Source organism: Gymnoscopelus braueri (genome assembly GCF_963280865.1).
Source record: "Gymnoscopelus braueri genome assembly, chromosome: 9".
In the NCBI taxonomy this organism is placed as follows: Eukaryota; Metazoa; Chordata; class Actinopteri; order Myctophiformes; family Myctophidae; genus Gymnoscopelus; species Gymnoscopelus braueri.
Genome location: NC_137610.1, coordinates 26,610,157 through 26,630,602, shown reverse-complemented (window position 1 = coordinate 26,630,602; position 20,446 = coordinate 26,610,157). Strand labels below are relative to the sequence as shown.

The 20,446-nt window shown below is 43.5% G+C and overlaps 2 protein-coding genes across 9 annotated transcripts in view; one reads left to right on the top strand and one right to left on the bottom strand.

The window, feature by feature from the left end:
* Window positions 1-20,446, bottom strand: part of ankrd26 (ankyrin repeat domain containing 26) — a 55,008-nt gene that overhangs the window by 6,899 nt on the left and 27,663 nt on the right. For 4 of the 8 annotated variants that reach the window (XM_080438561.1, XM_080438565.1, XM_080438562.1 and 1 more), the window contains 20 exons: window positions 20,243-20,273; window positions 19,774-19,909; window positions 18,245-18,458; window positions 17,538-17,721; window positions 16,312-16,458; window positions 13,322-13,784; window positions 12,623-12,822; window positions 11,904-12,209; window positions 11,103-11,255; window positions 10,263-10,438; window positions 9,929-10,022; window positions 9,584-9,610; window positions 8,226-8,303; window positions 6,724-6,858; window positions 6,143-6,255; window positions 5,546-5,696; window positions 4,400-4,539; window positions 3,885-4,035; window positions 3,098-3,333; window positions 130-376 (listed from right to left, as the gene is read on the bottom strand). In XM_080438561.1, the coding sequence (XP_080294687.1) occupies window positions 130-376; window positions 3,098-3,333; window positions 3,885-4,035; window positions 4,400-4,539; window positions 5,546-5,696; window positions 6,143-6,255; window positions 6,724-6,858; window positions 8,226-8,303; window positions 9,584-9,610; window positions 9,929-10,022; window positions 10,263-10,438; window positions 11,103-11,255; window positions 11,904-12,209; window positions 12,623-12,822; window positions 13,322-13,784; window positions 16,312-16,458; window positions 17,538-17,721; window positions 18,245-18,458; window positions 19,774-19,909; window positions 20,243-20,273 (3,382 nt within the window). Of the gene's footprint in view, window positions 1-129; window positions 377-3,097; window positions 3,334-3,884; window positions 4,036-4,399; window positions 4,540-5,545; window positions 5,697-6,142; window positions 6,256-6,520; window positions 6,606-6,723; window positions 6,859-8,225; window positions 8,304-9,583; window positions 9,611-9,928; window positions 10,023-10,262; window positions 10,439-11,102; window positions 11,256-11,903; window positions 12,210-12,622; window positions 12,823-13,321; window positions 13,785-16,311; window positions 16,459-17,537; window positions 17,722-18,244; window positions 18,459-19,773; window positions 19,910-20,242; window positions 20,274-20,446 lie in introns of those variants that run through there. The other 4 variants (XM_080438563.1, XM_080438564.1, XM_080438566.1 and 1 more) reach the window with 4 other exon arrangements.
* Window positions 14,275-15,241, top strand: LOC308091566 (phosphopantothenate--cysteine ligase-like; the record flags this gene model as incomplete). Its single annotated transcript, XM_080437230.1, is given in 2 exon segments — window positions 14,275-14,766; window positions 14,768-15,241. Coding segments are annotated over 2 exon segments (966 nt in total).

Genomic DNA, 20,446 nt, shown 5'->3' with positions numbered 1-20,446 from the left:
GTGTGCTATTCATGACTTTGTGTGTGTGTGTGTGTGTGTGTGTGTGTGTGTGTGTGTGTGTGTGTGTGTGTGTGTGTGTGTGTGTGTGTGTGTGTGTGTGTGTGTGTGTGTGTTTAGGGGGTTGCTGACCCTGGCCAGGTAATCCTCCACTGAACTGTTGTGTCCTTCAGACATGGGGCTGAGCAGGGGCAGCCCTACGCCCAGGCTCCTGTTGAGGGGCCCCATCGAGGCCCCGTAGCCCATGGGGGAGCCCCCCAGGGAGCTCATGTCCAGCTGCGGGGGCCCTACTCCTCCCAGGCTGCTGCTGAACAGGGACTTGGTGCGGTGGCGCTCATTAAGCAGCTTGGCATTGGCATCGGAAAGACGGGTGTTTGACCTGTGGGAGGGTGAACAGCCAGCAACACAGGTTCATTAGTTCAGTGGTTCCCAAACTTTTTCAGCTGAGACCCAAAATAAACATTTGGTGTCTCCCTGGGACCCAAAGGTACAAAAAACCTTCAATCAGTATGCACATTTGGGATTTTGCGCATGAAGTCCTAAATGGAAACATTATGTTTTTAACTCTCTCAGTGCCAATGAAAAAAACTTTAAACTCAGGATTTCTCGTTCTGGCACTGAGGGTATAACCCTAAAACTCGGGATAACTCGGGGTCTGGCACTGAGAGAGTTAAGTGAGTTTTGAACTCACATGACTATCGTTTTGCACAGTTGTAGCTTAAAGGTTTCATGACATTCAGTTTTACCACACATTAAAAGTCTTTGTCATGGTTCTTCAAACGTGTATAAAAAGTTTTAACAAAAAATTCCACTCTAGTGATCCATGGCAGGTGTTTTTCTCTCACATTTCTAAAGCCTTTTCAACTGCAATGAAAAAATAAATCTTTGCCTGCGGGTGTCGCTGTTGAGGGATTTTGCCTGTCAATCATCGCCTCTGCTCCGGCCCCCCCCAGGAAAGGATTTTTATTTATTTTTCTTCAAGCTCAGATTACTTTTCAGCCTAATTATTCAGAAAACCCCAGACCACAGAAAATCCACTGAATGTTCAAAGTTCAGATTTTTTGGGTGTAATTGAGGTCATAAAACCCCCCAAAAACATAAAAAATTAAAAAAGTGAAAATGAATGTCATAGAACCTTTAATATTTGTATTAGAATTAGTAGGTATAGGCCTATTATATGTAGAAGCCACGTCAGTTTTAATGCATTGCCATGTTAAACCAAACATGTTTTTTGTTTTTAATTTGAGATATTTACGTTTTTTTCCCCCATATTGCTGTCATGTCTTAATAAAGTCCAACTTTGATCGTGGTGGTACTACAAGTCCATCATTTTGCGAGGTTTATTTTCAGTCAAGGACCAATTAACTGCGGGAAGACAAAGGGCTGTGGCTCTGCCCACAGCGGTGTCCACAGCTTTCCTACATAATGAGTAGCATTATTAAACGTTGGGGGCTGGGGCTCAGGTGGGCAAAATACGGCAGAACTAGTAGGCTACTGTACCGATGAGTAGGCCTACTCGTTTGGCTGAACATCCAATAGTAGCCTACGTGCAATGGTTTAAGGGGAGCTACCCCATGTGCTTCTGACCAGCTCCGACACTGGAGTGACAGCATAATTGATTTGACGCACTGGCCTGGGTAATTAATTATTTGGGAGCACCTGTGGGATTCCAATAGTATAAACATTTGAAATGGCTTTCACATACTCTTAATATTTTTTTTTCAAATGAGATCTGGCCTTATAGATCGAAATGTGCTCAGTTTTGGCTTTTTCTGAGTGTTAATTTGGCTATTTTCTATTTTAGGCCATTTTCTGGGTGTTACTTTGTACTGCGTAATGCATTCCAATGGTCCTAGCTCTGGTCCATAGCGTTAGAGGGAGTGGAGAACTCCTTCTAACGCTATGGATCAGAGCTACAGGTCCCATTGGCATTGTTCAGGGGCAAAACAAATTAAAATGTTGTGTGCACAACCACGACCCTATGATATGAATACAAATACAATTTAAAGTAACCTTCACAATTTTCTATTTTGTTGGTTAATATTTCAGTAGAAGCACAATCAAGAATAATAATTTTCTATTTTGTTGGTTAATATTTCAGTAGAAGCACAATCAAGAATAATAATAGGCTACATTTGTTCAGAGGAAGAGGGAGTGCGAGGGAAGAAATGTGTGTGTAATATGTGTGTGCGCACACAGCACTACTAAGTGTGTGTGTCTGAGTGTGTGTGTTGGTGTCACTCACTTGGATGTCTTGGAATAATGAAGTAAATCCAAACGAGATCCACATGGAAAACGTATAAAAAACTCCTCAATAAGAATCCAAATAGCCTACAGCCGGTCCAATGGACCCATAATCAATAAAGTTACCCGACCACGGACAAAAAATATAAAAGAAACAACATCGGGGCTTTACACATAAAGGATTCGGCATTATAAATTAATTACATTACCATAATGCTTTTGTAGGTTATATAATAAAGTTTATAATATGACTGCCATGTAGCCTACATTTTGCATGGGCAGTGCGCACTGGAGAGTGCAGCAGCGCACTGGAGATTCTATGATTGATCAACGCAATGAAAGGTCGTAGGATATGTCACACTAGGTGAGAAAATACAAAACAAATTAAACATGTTTAATATTAACGTGTTGTCGTGGGCGTCGCAGCGGCCGAATATTGGTCTTTTGTCACACTACAACATGAAAAGACGCTAACGTTAATTTGTCGGGAGTTCATAATCGGGCCCGACACAGGAATTTTGTCGGCGGTGACAAATCAGGCTAAAATCGGGCTTAAAATCGTGTAGTGCGTACAGGGCTTTAGTTAGTTAACAACTTAAGCCCCATATAATTCATCGAACGATGAATAGGGAAATTCGCCAATCTACAAGCTCACAATATGTCACAGTACGTTCTGCTACAAATCGGATGAAATCTTTAACCATTTTTTAAATGCTGGAGCCTATTACTAATCTTGGTGGGGACCCCCTGGAACCCCTTCAAGGACCCCTGGGGAGTGGGGAATGTCTGGAGGACCCCACTTTGAGAGAAACACTGATCTAAACGGTGCAATGTGGTGTGGGTCTCACGCTCTCACCTCTCCAGTTTGGCAGCCAGTGACTTGCGGGTTCGTAGCTCGTCTGTGTAGAGGTGGCGGTATCGATCCAGCTCGGTGCGGGTGCTGTCCCTCTGGCTGAGGCTGTCCTGCTGGGTGCTGCGGGTGCGAGACAGCTCCGTCTCCAGCTCCCGGATCCTCTGCTCCAGACTGGAGCGCACGTTGGACTCGTTGGCCGATTTAAGCTGGTCCAGAGCCTCCTGGGAGGCGGCCTGCGTCTGGAGTAGGGAATAGGGATATTACACATTTTCACTTATTAGCAATTAATTAATCATGAATCCAAATCCTAAAAAGACTATTACGACTATTATTATTAATCTTGAGGAACAAGTTGGCTACTAAGTAGTTTCTCTCCTGTTGTACCCTTCAAATAATGACGCTTGTTACAAATATGGCATAAAAATATGCTTTCAGGAAGTAAAAAAGAAATCATACCATTTGCTCCTGAGTGGAAAATGTACAGTACAATATGTTCACTTTCCTTCCTTAAAAAGGGTGGCAGTTAATATATAAATGGTGAAAAACTGGTGTAGTGACTTTGGCCTTTAGCCAAATGATTAGGCTAAAGTCCAAAGTCACTAATAGATTAGGCCCTGATCTATGGTTTGTTGAAAGTGTTGTGCGTTTTATGTTTTTGTGTTGTTGAAAGTAGTTAGTTACTTTATTGACACAATTGTATAAAACATTGGGTCCTTTTAAAAAAAGGTACAATAAAAGAAATGTCATCATCGTTAATTGAAACTCGTTATGGGACCTGCAGTGCACTCACCTGTAGGAAGAGGTTAACCTCCTCCAGTTTCTGACGGATCTCCAGGCGGGCTCTGTCCTCAGCCTCACGGCGGTACTGCTCCGCCTGGCCCGGGTCCAGCATGCCAGCCTCTGCCTGGCGCCTCAGGCCTGTCAGCTCATCCTCCAGCTGTCTGTTGGTACGGATGGGTATAGGATTATATTATATACTTATATACTAATATATAAGTATATATAGTAATATAGTAATATATAAGTATAAGTATATATACTTATATACTAAAAGTTTCAAATAATTTCTGAATAGCTGATCTACAATGCTTGTAAAATAGCTTGAAGCTATTTTAACTATTTTTGCACGACACCGTTGTGCGACAAAGTATAAAATTCGATTCAATTCGTTAAATATATAAAAAACATAAAACAAAAAAACACGAATATTCGATTAAAGGAAAAAGCAATCGACAGAATAATCACTAAAAAAAGAATCAATAGTTGCAGCCCTACTTACAACAGAATGTGGATAGCTGTCCCTACCTGTTTGCCTTCTCCAGCCTGTCGTTGCTGCGACTCATACCATTCATGGAGGAGAGCTGCTGCTGCAGATCTCCGTTCAACTTGTCCAGTTCTCTACTGCGAGACGTCTCCCTGCCCAGCTGCGTCTGCAGATCGTCCACCTGTAGCAGAGTTATTATAGTTAAAGCTCCATTATGTAATTATTTTAGTGAATAAAACGTTATTTTGTCCAATCTGTATGGTAGAATATGTTAATGCAATATAACTTGGACGCAATTCTGGATTGACACAAAAATTCAAAAACTTAAGCCCAAAATTAAATTTCTCTGAGAGGGCTGCTGCTATTCAGTGCTTTTGGTAAACAGTATTGCAGCATTGTACAACTGTTGTGGCTGCTTATGCCTTGTGTTATTTTTGTAGAACTGCTGTTAACTGACTGGTGACTGAATTTCCCTTCTGGGATCAATAAAGTTCTGTCTGTCTGTCTCTCCATTCTCCTTGTTTGTACAAGTCCTTTAACACAACATTTATTTGATTATTTTACCTAATAACTATTCTTGTTGATCCACGTAAAGTGACTTTGAGTACATAGAGAAGCGCTATACCGTATAAATCTGAGGTATTATAATAATTTACAAAATACATGAGAAGCATTGAGAACATTTCATTGGTTGTGAGCTTGTAGATCGGCTATTTTCAAATAGTGAATGTATATAGGGGTTAAAGTGGTTAAAGTGATTTTGATGCTGTATCAACACATTTAGCTGGGGACCCCCTTTGAACCCACTTAACTCATTGAGTGCCATTAACGTGTTTCACGTGTTTTACCGCTATGGTGCAACGTGCCATTAACGTGTTTCACGTGTTTTACCGCTATGGTGCAACGTGCCATTAACGTGTTTCACGTGTTTTTGAAAATAATAGAAAAAAACTTTTTAGAACCCAAGATATCATTATCTGAAGATTTGCAGCTCCATCCACTCCTTGTTTAACTTATAACTGAAAAAGGCTGTATCTCGCTTCCTAAGCACTTTTTTTTTACTTTGAAAAAAAAAAATCTAAATCGTACTGGCCAGAAATAGCCAGAAATAATTTGGGCACTCAATGAGTTAATGGCCCCTGGGGGGTCCCTGGACCCCACTTTGAGAACCACTGTAATAAACGGACCTGTTCCTTCATGCGTCCTGCAGCGCCGTCGGTCTGGCCGTAACGTCCAGTCTCCATCCTCATACTGCTCATGGGGGAGGAGCCAAACTCTGCTCCCCCGCCCTCATGCTCCCGGTATTTCTTCTTCGCTGTCTTCAACAGAGTACGCAGCCTGGAAAACACACACACACACACACACACACACACACACACACACACACACACACACACACACACACACACACACACACACACACACACACACACACACACACACACACACACACACACACACACACACACACACACACAGTTTGACTTCGACACCTGTTTCACTGTGCAATGTACTATTTTGGATCATCAAACAGAGCAACTATTGAAGCCAATATTAGGGTTTACATTATGGCAAAGTAAGTACACAGGTCTTAATGGGTTAAGTGGTTAACCTTACACCACATCTCTGTAGCAGAAACACAGAGAGCTAACACCAGTGTTACGTAAGCCAGGAAGGAATGCGCTCTACTGGGCTGGAGGACGAGGTACACATCACATGGGGGCCAGTGGTTCTGCCGTAAGGGTGGAGGCTGTGCAGGGTGGGTGGAGGAAGTAAGGTGTCACCTGTACATTTCTTTTTGGAGATCAGTGTTTCTCTTCATCTCCTGCTCCAGCCTGCTGTCCATTGCCTTCTTCTGCTCTGCTATCTTCTTCACTTTCTTCTTCTCGATCTCCATCTGGAACACACACACACACACACACCCACACACACAATTTTGATCCATGCAGAAAATATCGTCTGTCGATAACATAAGCCTAAGATAGTTTCACGTTTTAGTCTACTACATAAATTACACAATGTTTCCACCACAAATTCTTAGCCTTATGTGCTTTTCTTTTACAAAAATGTAATTGGAAATCTGCGGTTGGAACCGTTGTGCTATAAGAAAGTAAGTAAGTAAGTAAGTTCCAGGTTGACCTACAAAAAGATATCCCATCCGTGGAGAACTCCATTGTGTCTTTGTTGGTTTTTATTTTATGGTTATATCTCGAGAGGTTCTGTTGCCTCTGTCTTGACAGGTCGTTACTGTCAATAAGAATAAACAAGGTGTCAAAACAGGGGCTTGTTGGTGGACATTCCAAGCGGCCAGTGAGATGTGCTCTTTGTGTGACAGTGTTGTCATGGTGGTTGGTGGGTCACCTACCTGGCTGCCCAGCTCTCCCTTCTCCTTCTCCAGCTCCGCCAGACGCAGGCCCAGTTTGGAGCGGCTCTTCAACTCCTCCTCCCACAACGCCTGCGAGTCCTGGGCTGTGTGGGACAGCGTGCTCTGCTTCTGCACCTTGAGGATCCAGGACAGTGATCACATTATACAGTAATACATTATATAAACAGTATGTTATCATCGGTGTCGGGTGGAAACCTTGTATGTCCGAAACAGTTTTTCAGGCAATGGGGAAAAAAATAACCTGTGTTCCGACGGATCCAATGTAGTTATTATTTTAGTCACAAGCCCTTGTTTAATACTTTTCATCTGTTTAATATTTATAAAAACCCACAGACATAACCACTTAAAAAAAAAAGGTTTCTGCCTGACACCAACGATATACAGTACAGTTCCTCTTCCATATCAACTTTTCCTCGATCTATCTGCATCGATATGAAGGAAAAGTTCATTTTGATGGTACTGTACACAATACACATGCACGCTTTAAAAAGGTGTGGAAGTGATATGATTTTGTTAAAATCTTTAACTTTTTTTTTTTTTTAAGGTTAAAGCTCTACATTCTGATAGTAATCATTGCTATAGAGTGCTTGTTCAGTAACAGGGGTCTCCCTGTCTCTACAGCCCTTTAGTGGACGGAAAATAAATTTTCATGTGGGACACCAATTTCAACCAATCAGGAGGGAGAACCCCACAAAGCTCATTTATCTGATTCAATTTTAAAGGGTTTCTAGTTCCAATTTTGTCTGCTCATTTATTTGTTTAATCACATCCAATTTCGCTTGTTTATTCTGTATTCTGTATAAGTTCTATCTTCTGATTGGATAGAATTGGTATCCCAGCCTAAAAATATATTTTCTGTTTATTTAAGAGCTGGAGACACAGGGAGACTGTTACTGAACAAACTCTCTAGAACTATAATTACTATCACAATATAGAGCTATTTAACACTTATTTTAACAAATAAATATCACTCATAGTACCTTTAATGCACCGTGCTGTTACCCTGTAACTGTACTAATTACAATAACTAATCTCAAACCCTCGTAATAACGTCACAAGGGTTGAATAAATATTTGACTGCAGTTAAGACAAATAAGTGCAAGCCTTGGGGAAGATGATGAGAACAAGAAATAATTTAGAACAGTGGTTTTCAAACTTTTTCCATGTCATGGACCCCCAAAATGTAAATGTATTTGGCCGTGGGCACCCATCTTATAATATTTTAACAGGGGCCCCCCAATACAAGATTTGTGTTGTTGAAAAGTTTCAAATTATATTCAAATTTTTTTCAAGATTTTCTTTTAAAATAGCTGATGTATATATAGGGTTAAAGTGGTTAAACTGATTTTTATGCTATTACTATGTTGCTGCGGACTCCCTGAAACCCCCTCAAGGACCCCTGGGGGTCCCCGGACACCACTTTGAAAACCACTGATTTAGTTAAAGTTTCATTATGTAAAATAAGTGAGCATGCAACCGACCTCTCGACTGAGTTGGTCTTCCAAATTCATCTTACTGCCTTGTAGGTTTGTAACCAAGTCCTCCAATCGCCCCCTAGCCTGGGGGAATAAGCGAATTGGATAAACTGACTTTTTCCTTGTTTCTTTTTAAACCTCCACCTAAAAGAAAGCTGTTTATTGGGTTTAAAATGTCCACCACTCCCAATGAAACTTTAAAGTAGAGACAGTATCATGCATCACACAGATACAAAGGAAAAGAAACCCACAAACCAAGATCAAGTTAGAGGGAGAATACACAATCGCTGTCAGGCAGAAACATTGTATGTCCAAAACCGTGACTTCTCAGGAAATGGAAAAAAGAAACAGACAGACATAACCAGTTAAAAAAAAAAAACATAAAATGATGACATGGGGAGATACAAGGTTTCTGCATGTCAGCGATGCCATGATAGAGAGACCACCACCAAGAAATACCCAGCCCATCCAATCTAAAACTAAAAGTAATTTTTAAGCTAAGCTATAAAAATGTCTTTAGATTCTTTTCATTCTCCAATATAATCAAAGTGCAGTCTTTAAAGGGCAACTTAGCAAATCTACTGTTATATTGTGAGGAGGACATGAGAATTGTGACATAACTCTTTGCAATGACTTTGGTGTCGACTGTCAACGCGTCAATATCACTGGATCTCCCTAGTGAAGATTTTCCAGCGCTGTTGAGAGCGGTGTCTCCACAAACAGAAAACATTGTAAGTGAGTTATTATGTCAGATTTTCACATGCACCCGCCACAACAGAATGAGTAGAGGCACACGTCCAATTTAAAACACTGGTGATGACCTAAAAGGCAATCAAGGTCATGGCAGACCCCCAACCTTCAGGACATGATCCACCCCATACCCCTTCCTGCACACTTTAGATCAGGTAACAGAGTCCCTCCCTTCCATATGGAACCCTGGCCAACGCTCCAAGAGTCCTAGACTCTTCTCCCTCCTGGCTCCCTAAGCTGTGGAATGCCAGTGTATAGACATACACTGTTTGCTTGTCCATAAAAGCTAAGTATGTTATTTAGATAGCATGCTGGGTTTGATGTTTACCTGGTATCTTAGTTACTTTGAAGCACTTAACTGATTTATTTGCACTCTATTTCCTTGACTATTTATTATCGTGTTTGTTGACTACGGATGATGACATTTACTGCTAAATGCTTAAATTGAAATGGTTGGTTCAAGTAAAAACAAAACAAAATAATAAACAGCACAGTTGCCCTTTAATAGCATAACCATAGTGCATTGACTGACAATGATAATCTTTGGGAAGAACAAAACCAAACCAGAAGTCAACCCACACAGAAAGACAAAGGTCTACATCCATAATACCAACCCCTCCTCCAGGTAAACGCTCAGATTGCTGTGAAAAGATGGAACACTTTATAGCACATCTACAGACAGGAAACAATCCAAACTCATCTGTCTGAAACCATCACATGTACAGTATATACTGTGTGGACATCATCATATTCAGATTTTTTTAAGTTGATGAGATCAGTGAGATGCTGTGTGAAATAAATGTGTTAAGATGATTGATTAGTGGATAAGTGTTAAGATGATTGTTTAGTGGATAACATCACCTACCATGGAGTGTGTGTTACGGTGAGTGGTCAGTGGATAATATCACCTACCATGGAGTGTGTGTTAAGGTGAGTGGTCAGTGGATAATATCACCTACCATGGCAGCCTCCTGAGCCTCTTTCTGCAGCGCTTCGATTTTGTTGCTCTGTTGCTTGGCAGCGGCCTCCAGCCTGGCGTTCTCTATCTCCAGTCTAAAAGGGACGCCATATTGATATTGACATTCATTAACCACACTAACCTTGGCCTCCCTATTTTGGGGATGTTATTATAGGTGTTTTTTTTGGGGGTGGGGGGGGGGGGGGTAGGGCTATAACATGTTATTGTTTCATTCTCTAGTAGTGTGTAACGTGCACAGCAAAAGTAACAATAGTATACATTTAACTCTGCAAGTGTAAACCTAGATATGAGGGTTTCTGGGTAGTGAATGATACCTCTGTACGGCCTCCTCCAGCTGCTTGGTGGTGGCGTCTGTGGCCACTGAGGCCGACAGCGCCTCCTGCAGCCTCTGGGCGGTGGTGCAGAGCTCTCTGTCCTTGTCATCCAGGCTGCTCTTCAGCGTGTTGATGCGTCTCTCTGCCTGGACATACTGATCTTCACTCTCCTGCACCTGCATTGACGGAAGGTTAAACTCAGGTAAACCATGGGTTAGAGGTGGCACTGTGTGGCTGACTGATCGGTCACACAAAGCTGGTCGTGGTGGACATGCCATTAGAACAGCTGCGTATATACAGTATGATAAGGATAATATGCGGGAAAAAATCTGCCCGACAGCAACAATATTATTGTTGCTGTCGGGCAGAAATCTCTTATCTCCATATTTTAAGTTTTTGTGTTTTTTCGTAAATTAATGCCCTACTTGATCATACTACAGCGTCACACAAAAGCATCAAAAGTAGCAGATCCACAACCTCGAAATGGCTTTGAGCTTGTAGATCTGCTACTTGCTATTTTGGAATTTGAATCATGAAAAGTAACAGCAACAGTAACGATATTACTGATGCTCACTGACAGAATAAAGTGCAAAAGCACACTGCCAGTGCAGCACAGCAGCACGTCATTTATGCACATTAATGATGTGGGGGAGAGAATGGACATATAATGTAATGGGGGTCCCTGCTTCGCCTCTCTTTCAGCTAAGGGGTCCTTGGCCAGAGAAATGTTGAAGATCCATGTTTTAGATTTGTCAATTTGTTTTGAATATTAGATAGATATTAGGGAATAATAACATAGCAAACAAACCACTCCCCCGTCCCCGCGAAGCCCTCCTGTACCTTGTCCTTCAGTCTGTCCAGGTCTTTGAGCAGTCGGGTCTTCTCGTCTTCCAGGTCGTTGCGGTAGCGTGTGTTCACCTCCAGGGACGCTTCGCTCATAGACAGCTTCTTCAGAGAGTCAGCCAGCTCCTGCTGCAGTTGTCTCACACTGCTCTGCACTCACACACCATTCACAGGACAAGAGCGACAGCGTCTCGGTTAGACCGTTAACACAGATCCTGAACAAAAAGTGCTCCTGGAGTACTAATCCTCTTAAGCCTGAGTTATACTCCATTGAACGATGGTGTTGTGGACAGAAAACCATTTGTAAGCTCACAATGTATTGCGTATGTGGCGCACTGTGAGCTTATAGACCCCTTAACAGGCGACGTCACACTGATAAGAACCAGTATGCGTGCAACCAGTATGCGCGCAATGAAACCCATTCTATCAGGTCTCGCTAGGACGCACCTCACTAGCCAACACACAAGAGGGGGTTGGAGTGTGCTGAAACCAGCTCACCCCAAAACAACAGGTTGGGAATTGATTGCGTGAAACAATCACCTGTGCGTCCAGTCTCAATGGCCTCGATTCACTAAGCAATTTACGACCATATTTAGATCTTAACGGCATTTAAGACAATTTTCTTCATGCAAAATGTTGTCTTAAATGCCGGTAAGATCAAAATATGGTCATAAATTTCTTAGTGAATCGGGGCCAATGTTAGTAAACAAATAATTGGTCTATAGATGTAGAGCGTGCAGACAAATCCACTATCAGAGTTAAATTAACAGTGTAGATTGGGGTCCAAGAGATACAAACCTCCCTGTCGTTCTTCTCCTCCTCCAGCTTGTAGACATGGTCTCGGAGGTCGGCCGCCTTGCCGGCCAGCTCCTTGCTCCTCTCCTCCACCAGCTGTACCCGCTCCTCGCCGTCGCCCCGCAGCTTGTCCAGGATGTCGCTGAAGCGCTCCTGGGCGTCCGTCACGGCGCGCTCCTTGGCCACGCCTTTGTTCTGGGACTCTTCCAGCTGCTGCCGCAGCAGCATGCCCTCGCTCTGGGCATGGGCCAGACGCTCCTGTGTGGCCTCCTGACGCGCTCCCGTCCGACTGGCCACATCCCTCTCGGACTGTAGGTACAGTTAGGCCTCTCACAATTAATACATAGTCGCCTGATAGCAATTATTTTGAGATCATCTCAATTGTTTTGCGTAATTGTTAGAATCCGTTTGCATTACTCTGTATAAGAATGTCTGGACGAAATTAACGGTGTTTTCATCATTATTTACACGTCATTGTCCATTCTTTTAACCACTTTCAACCGGGTGTCAATATTTTGGGCATTTAGGGCAAAGGAAATTCAAAAATGTAGATTTTTCTTTTCTCTTTGAAAAAATAAAAATAAAAATTGATTTGCAATTTTTGAAGTATACAATTATCAAGTACGGTAACATGGTTTTGGCCATAGTGCATTCGGTAATAATCGGAACCGCTCATTGTCATTTATTTGTATATTTATGTCATATCTGCTCCATAAACATACCTGCAGGGCCGTCTCCAGCTCCTTGGCACGTGCGGCCGTCTGGTCCTTCTCTCGCTGCAGGGCCTCAAGCAGCAGGCACTTCTCGGTCAGCTGCAGCGTGGCCCGGTGCACCTCGTTCTCCAGGCTGTTGGCGCGAGCCTCTGACTTGGAGAGCTTCAGCGAGAGGCTGTTGACCGTATCTCGCTGACCGGCTGCGTCGCCTGCAATGGAGACGAAAAGAATACATGACATTTAGAGCCAGACCGGTCTCCATTTTGAAGAGTCCCGATTATCGATGTTTTCACCCATAATTTGTCAGAAAGTGCAAAATGTTCTAATCGGTTTGGAAAAATTGATTAAAGTTACCATTTGAGAACAGTTAAGTACAATTTATTTTATTTTACTACTGAAGCCCTATTTAAATCATTTGAACCCCAGCATCCATATTCTAGGTCGAACATCAGCCAAAAATAGCCGATCTATAAGCTTACAACGCGTCACGTTGTAGGCTTGTAGATTGGCTTTTTTTCGGCAAATATATTTAGTCTAGAGCGAAAACATCAGGGGCCCTGGTGGTCAACAAGATGGGGTTTAAGTGGTTAAAAAATAGCAGATGCGTTGTATCGATCTAAAAGCTAACAAACGAACAAAGTCCTAATTCAACAGAGTTGAGAATCACTGGCATAAACGTTGCCATCATTTCGTCCCACCACTGCTCACCAGAGTGTTTGTCTTTAATCCGCTGGTGTTCCTCCTTCTCTCTCAGCAGGGCTTTCTCCGCGTCCGTCCGCGACACCTGGCAACGCTCCGCCTCCTGTAGTGCGCCGGTCAGGCGGTTCCGCATCGACTCCACTTCCGTCTCCAATGTTTCGCGGGCCTGCCGCTCGTGCTCCAGGCGGGCGGCACCCACGGACGAGTCGTTCTTGAGCGCCGTCAGCTGGCTGTTGTACTGGAAGACGGTCTGGGCCAGGGCCTCCTCGTTGAGCTTCAGGTCGCGGCGCGCGTCCTCCAGACGCTCCTTGACGGCCTCGCTCTCCTCGGCCAGGCGGCTCTCCTCCATGGCGCTGTTGGCACGGGAGCGCTCCAGCTCCAGACGGAGGAGGCCCAGCTCCTCCTGCAGGGAGGAGTTCTGCTGGAGCAGCTCCTTCTCCCGGTCACTGGCCTCGGTCAGCTGAGACAAGGCCTGAAGACAAGACGGGGACAACATTAACAGTCATTCTTGTTTTCATTTAGCCGTTACTTTTTAACTGATTACCATTTTATTTCTAACTAGAGGTTGTCCTGCCGATCCGACCAATATGCCCAGATGGAGATCTCTGTATAAGTCAGTACTTGTCTCTTTCATGCCCATACATGGAGATGACTGATGCCATAAGTATATGCCCATATATGGGCATGCCCCCCTTTGTGCCCATATATGGAGCTGATTTGTTTGCACCTGATGCCATGACGATTGAGGCTAGACAACACACTCCATATATGGGCGTAACTGCATTGGGAACTCCTTCTATGGTTATGGCTTATATGGAGTCATAGTGACATGAGCGTAACGACATGGTCCTCTGGCCCGCCAGCCGATTTTAATATAAAGATAAGATAAGATAGAGAAGACGAAGTATGGAAGTTGTCAATAGAAGGTGAGACTACTGACACAGGCGTTCTCAGAGAAAAGCATGGCAGAACACGGAGAAGCCACCATTGACGGGAAGCTGGCTGAAGAGTTTGCAGTTCCCTCTCATGCTGAAGATGACAAGAAGCAGATGAGTGCTTTTGCAGAGCGGCATGGGGCCGTTGGCCGCAGGGTTGTCCTCATCACGTCAGGGGGAACCAAGGTTCCTCTGGAGTCCCGTACCGTTCTCTTCCTTGACAATTTCAGCAGTGGAAGGCGTGGAGCCTCCTCAGCGGAGTACTTTCTAGACTCTGGCTATGCTGTGATCTTCCTACACAGGCACCGGTCCCTTTATCCTTACACACGCTTGTACTCTGGCATAAACATACTAGACACTCTACAGGTTCAGCGTGAAGATGGAGCGTCGTCCAGCAGTTGTGCTCAAGTAGTGGTCAACCAGCAGGCACTTCCCAACATCGCCAAAGTCCTGAAGCGTTACCAGGAGGTGAAAGAAGACGGGTTTCTTCTGCCCATCGAATTCAGCACCCTGTCAGATATACCTGCACCTCCTCAAAGCAGCAGCACAGGCTCTCAGCACGATAGGCTCCAAGGCTATGTTTTACTTGGCTGCAGCTGTGTCAGATTTCTATATCCCAGCATCTGATATGCCTGAACACAAAATCCAGTCTTCCGACGGACCTCTTCAGATCAGCATGAAAATGGTTCCTAAAATCCTGTCCCCACTGGTGAAGGACTGGGCACCACAGGCATTCGTTATTTCCTTCAAGCTGGAGACGGATCCGTCCATCCTGCTGGACAAGGCGAGAAGCGCTCTAGACACCTACAGGCACCAGGCAGTGGTGGGTAACGTACTGGATACCAGGCGGGGTCATGTGGTGGTGGTGACCCCAGACACGCAGGCTGAGCTGATCCTCACAGACGAGGACGTGAATAAAGGGGCCGAGATAGAGGATAAGATTGTCGGCAACCTGACTGCCGCACACAGCCAGTTCATTACCAAAGATGGCTGACTATTTGAAATACAAGTAGTGTGCAAGTTAATGACATGGCTAGCTTTTGTCTGTAGGCCTAATGCTCATGCTTGCTTGTTCTACTGGGGAGTAGGGCTGTCAATGACTTAAGAAATCCTTGGTTGACTGTTTATTTAATCAACAAATCTGTAAAATTGTGTTTGCTGCATACAATCATGCATAGATCAGTCTTTTCAGGCAGGCGGGTTGAGAACTGAACATTATGCTTATTTCACAATGGTTACTTGCTATTGAAAGTTAGACTTTTAAAGGGGTCTAGTTTACAAGAGATATACAATCGACTATGAGGAGAAAGCTCTGTTAGTAAAATGTGGCTTAGTTTAATCTTGCTTCAAGGCCAAGAAAATGTTTGACTTAGTGTACTACTACACATATTGCCTTCCTCCTTTTATAATTATTATATGCAAAGTACGTCTTGAAGGTGTTAAGTGTAAAAAGGCCTATGTTATCATGTTTGAGAAGTTTGTTTATATTAAATCGAATCAATTCGGTAGAATAGAAATACAAGCATAAAGACATTATAATAATAATAAGATGGAGAAAAGATTCCACTGAGAAAACAATGTAGTGCCTCAATGAGACTGGCTACAGGATAATGCCCGCGGGACGGGAGGGCCTTTACTTCATGTTCTCATCCTTCCCCTGTTCTTAATCACATTTGCATCTATGTCTACCTATTATTGTTGTAAGTACATGTATACATCAGTGTTAGCATGTCACAGGGACTGGCACCAAATGGAACCAAATGGACCCTCCATTTTTTTGGGTTCCATTTGTGCACTCTCAGAGTTAAATCAACACTGATGATACTACAGTGATTGGGGTCCTAGAGATCCAAAAGGTATCAAATGGGGGTCTGTGGCCTATGGCATTTAAAACATATACAAATTTAAATTTAAATGGTCGAGAATCACTGCTACAGCCGTAAAAATCCTCTCTTAGATAGGGGTCCCTGGCTTATCTTTTCAAATGGGGGTCCGCGGGCTAATATGTGTCAATTTGGAAAAGTTTGAGAACCAGTGGTCTAGAATAATGAAACGTAAGGTTACCTCGTTGCTCCTGCTGACGTTCCGGCGGTTCTCCTCCTCGATCTCCTGCTGCTTGCGGAGGTGCGTGCTGAGCAGGTTCTCCTGCATGGTGCGTTGACTGCGCTCCTGGGCCAGGAGCCTCTGGCTCTCACTGCGGTCCTCCTCCAGCTGGACAGCGGACATAGAGCACAAGTAACAAAAGGTAAGAAGAGACTGATGTGGGATTCACATCTTTAACCACTTAACATATCGTTGCTATCGTCAGGCAGAAACCTCTTATCTCCATATTCAAACTTTTGGGGTTTTCTCGGAAATTAACGCCCACCTTGATCATACTACAGCGTCACACAAAAGTAGCAGATCCACAAGCTCCACAAGCAGATCCACAAGATCCACAAGCTCGAAGCTTTTGAGCTTGCCAATCTGCTACTTTTGCTGTTTTTGAATTTGAATCCTGAAAAGTAGATCTGGTACTTTCTGTAGATCTGCTACTTTTGCTGTTTTTTGGGGGGGAATCCTGAAAAGTTACAGTTTTAACTTTTGGACGATATACTTAGTTGACCAGGGGTCCCCAGGTGGTCAATACTTGGTCCCCCCCCCCCTCTATACCAAATCTCTAGCCAATATACATAGCACTATTTAATAGCCTGGCAGAAATAACTGTAAACATGGACTGGTTGTGGTAACGATTCAAAGGAGGAGCAAACGTAAACAAGAGGAAAAGTTGAACGATTGTCCGCTTGAGGCAACCAGGCCAGGGTGCTCCATCAGAAAACACTGGGAAGAGGAGGACTCCAGCGTGTCTTTACCATAGAAACGCATGACAGACTGGCACTAGCAGCTAAAAAAATGCTTTCTTCTGTGGACACGGCCCCTAAATGTCTTGCTTAGGGACAGTGACACTTAAACGGGCATGGCAAGGGTCAAACTGATGACCTTCTGAATACCAGACGACCTCTCTACCTCATTGGTTCTCAAAGTGGGGTCCTTGAGGTGGTTCTAGGGGGTCCCCAGCTAAAGTAGTTAATGTAGCATCACAATCATTTAGATTTTTTTTTTTACATAAATCTTCTCTTCTGGGGTCCCTGGCACAAAACCTTTTCAGATGGGGGGGTCCGCGGCCAAATACATATCAATTTGGGGGTCCTTGCCACAAAAATGTTCTACATACTCAGCTACGTCCTCATGCATTCAAATTAACCAAGTGAAGCCTGCAGTGTTCTGTACTGTATAAGCGCAGTGCAAACCTGTTTCATGTTGTTGTGCAGCGTTCTCATGTCCAGCTCCAGGTTGCGCAGGGTGAGCTCCACCCGCTGCTTCTCCTCCACCTCCAGCTGCTGCTGCTCCTCCGTCCGCTTGAGCTTCTCCCGCAGGCTGTTGTACATCATGGACGCGTTGCGGTGGTTCTCCTGCTCTTGTTTCAGCTGATATCTACACGTGAAAAAAACGGAAAACTGTTTGAAACTGCAATCCTATCTGTTAAACTATACACTGAGATCAAAAAAGGGATTATTTAAAGAGCAACAAAATGAGAAAGAACCAAGGAAAACGAGACCAGACTAGAAAAGTGCGCTCCTCTGAGCGCAGGTCTCCAATAGGCCGTGTTGCTTACCCAGGGCCTGGAAATTTTGGAAGCCAGTTGTAGCCAGACAGAATTGTAAGTCCTCTATTTTTGCTACTTTTACAACTCTCTTGTACGACGAAGTAAGGCATTAATTTACGGGGGGGGGGCATAAAAAAGATAAAACATTTTATGGAAGAATTATGGAGATACAGGGTTTCTGCACGACAGAAATGACATATATCGTTGCTGTCGGGCATAAACCTCTTATGCCCTACTTGTTCATACTACAGTGTCAAACAAAAGTATCAAAAAAAGCTCCTGAAAAGGAAAAGTTTTGGACATATGAGGTTTCCACCCGACAGAGACGATATATTATATTGACTGTATTACTTGAGATTATTGACGTCAGTCTTCAGCTCCAGTTGGTGGCGCTCCAGAGCAGATTTGTCTTCTTTGACGTCCTCCATGGTGGTCTTCAGCTCGGCCCTCTCCATCTCCAGCTGTCTCACCTTGTCCGTCAGGTGACCGTGGCGGCTCCTGGCCTTCTGGATGGAGCGCTCGTACTCCAGGAACATGTTCTGCAGCTTCACCATGCTCCTCGAGTCTGACGGGACACCACAACATGTGGGAGAGTTAAGCCCCATTGTCACGGTGTCGTACATGCATTGAAAATAGCCGACCTACAAGCTCACAACACGTTGCGGATGCAACGCGTTGTGAGCTTGTAGATGGTCTATTTTAGAAAATATTTGAAAACTAATGACGTGCCCGAATCAGGGACAGCAGGATGAAAGTCATTAAAAATCAGGACACCAAGGATGTGCTGTCCTTTATACCATTAGAAAAGCTCAGGTACAACAGATACAAGTCTCGCCGAAAATTTATAAAGGCCTGGTCCCCTTTTATTGAGTTCACCCTTACTCTGTCTTTTCCTACAACTACTGAAAGTGATACTGTATTTTGACTCAATAAGTGTTTTCATTTTGTTCCTGTTTACTGTGATTTCTAGAAATGCTGGTCACTTCTCTAACTGTACTTGGATGTGTGGTACCCTATATTTGCCAAATTCATTGCTAACTGTCTGGTCTGGTTATGCTAAACCCCCTTAAGCTTATTAAGAACTTTTCCTTTTAATTTTAATTTCATTTATTTTTTGTCTATTTTGTTTTCAATTCGAACTTCAATTATTTACTGCTCTCGTATTTTATTTTATTTCTCCCCCATTATAAATGTTGTTTTATTGTTGTAATTTAATTTTTGTGAGGGAACCAGGGAGGGTGGGGTATATGTGGGGTTGTATGTCCTTAAAACTGAAAATACCATAAATAAAGTTGTAAAAAAAAATAAAAAATCAGGACACATCGGCTGCATAATTGACGATGCCATCAAAAAAGTCAAATAATGGCTGGCATATCGGCCAGACACATATATCGGCCTAGCTCTAGTTGCAGTGTTGATTTTGACAGCACATTTTGATTCAGTTTCAAGATTATAGTCGACTAAATCTACAATTGATTTAGTCGACTATAATGTATTTTGGCGGTGCCTTGATGGCGTCATAATGGCTGATTTTACACTTGGTTGCATGCTGAAAATAGCCGATCTATAAGCTCACAACGCGTTGCAGCGTAACGCGTTGTGAGCTTGTAGATCTGCTATTTTCAGAGTGCAACACCCGAGCGCAACCAAACATAAAATGCCTTGTCTTTTTGTTCTACTGGATATCTTCTCCACTAGTCCCTCACTAACATGATTTTAGTCTAGTTTTTATTAGTTGACGAAATTGTCAATATATTTAGTCTTAGTTTTAATCATCATAGCTTAGTTTTTATTTAGTTTTTTTCAGTGAAAAAAGGTAGTCGATGAACATTTTTCGTCATAGTTTGTAGTCGACGAAATCAACACTATTTAGTTGGTACCTAAAGTGGTGGAGTCCAGCTGTTGGACAAGCAGGGAGGCGTGATGATAGCCTGAGGTGGGGGAGTCATCTGTGGCCGTGTCTGATGACTGAGTGAGCTCATCGAAGTCCTCTGCCAGCTCCATGTCCCCAGGATTCTGAATGCAGACAAAATATTATTATTACCCCCAATGTTGTATTGAGGTACAGTATCAGTCAGTGAAAACGAATAGGCTCTGTGCATAACTGTAGTCCCAAATTTCCATAAGGTGGCATACTGTTCCGGTTCAGTGTCCCATAGATTACATGCTTGACAGCAGGGAACACCAATGACACCTTTGTGTGTTTCCAGTAGTTCAAATCTGCTGCTGGGCCAAATGAAGCTATGGGACTCTGAGCCGTATGGTATACCACCTTCTGGAAACCTGGGACTACAGTTATGCAGAGGCGATTACATGAACCGCTTAATCCCTATACTTTGTTCACCTTACCTCGTCTCTCCCTTTAGCTGCAGATGGAGACCTGGGACAGACAAAAACAGGGCAGAACGACAAGGGATTATTTGACAAATCTATGTCATCACACCTCACTTCTCAAGCATAGAACGCTTATAAGAGGTGAGGAGGAGGACCGGTTTCAGTAGCAGTGTTGTGTGATGTGGTATAATGCAGTATACTACTCCATTCCGGGTTAGT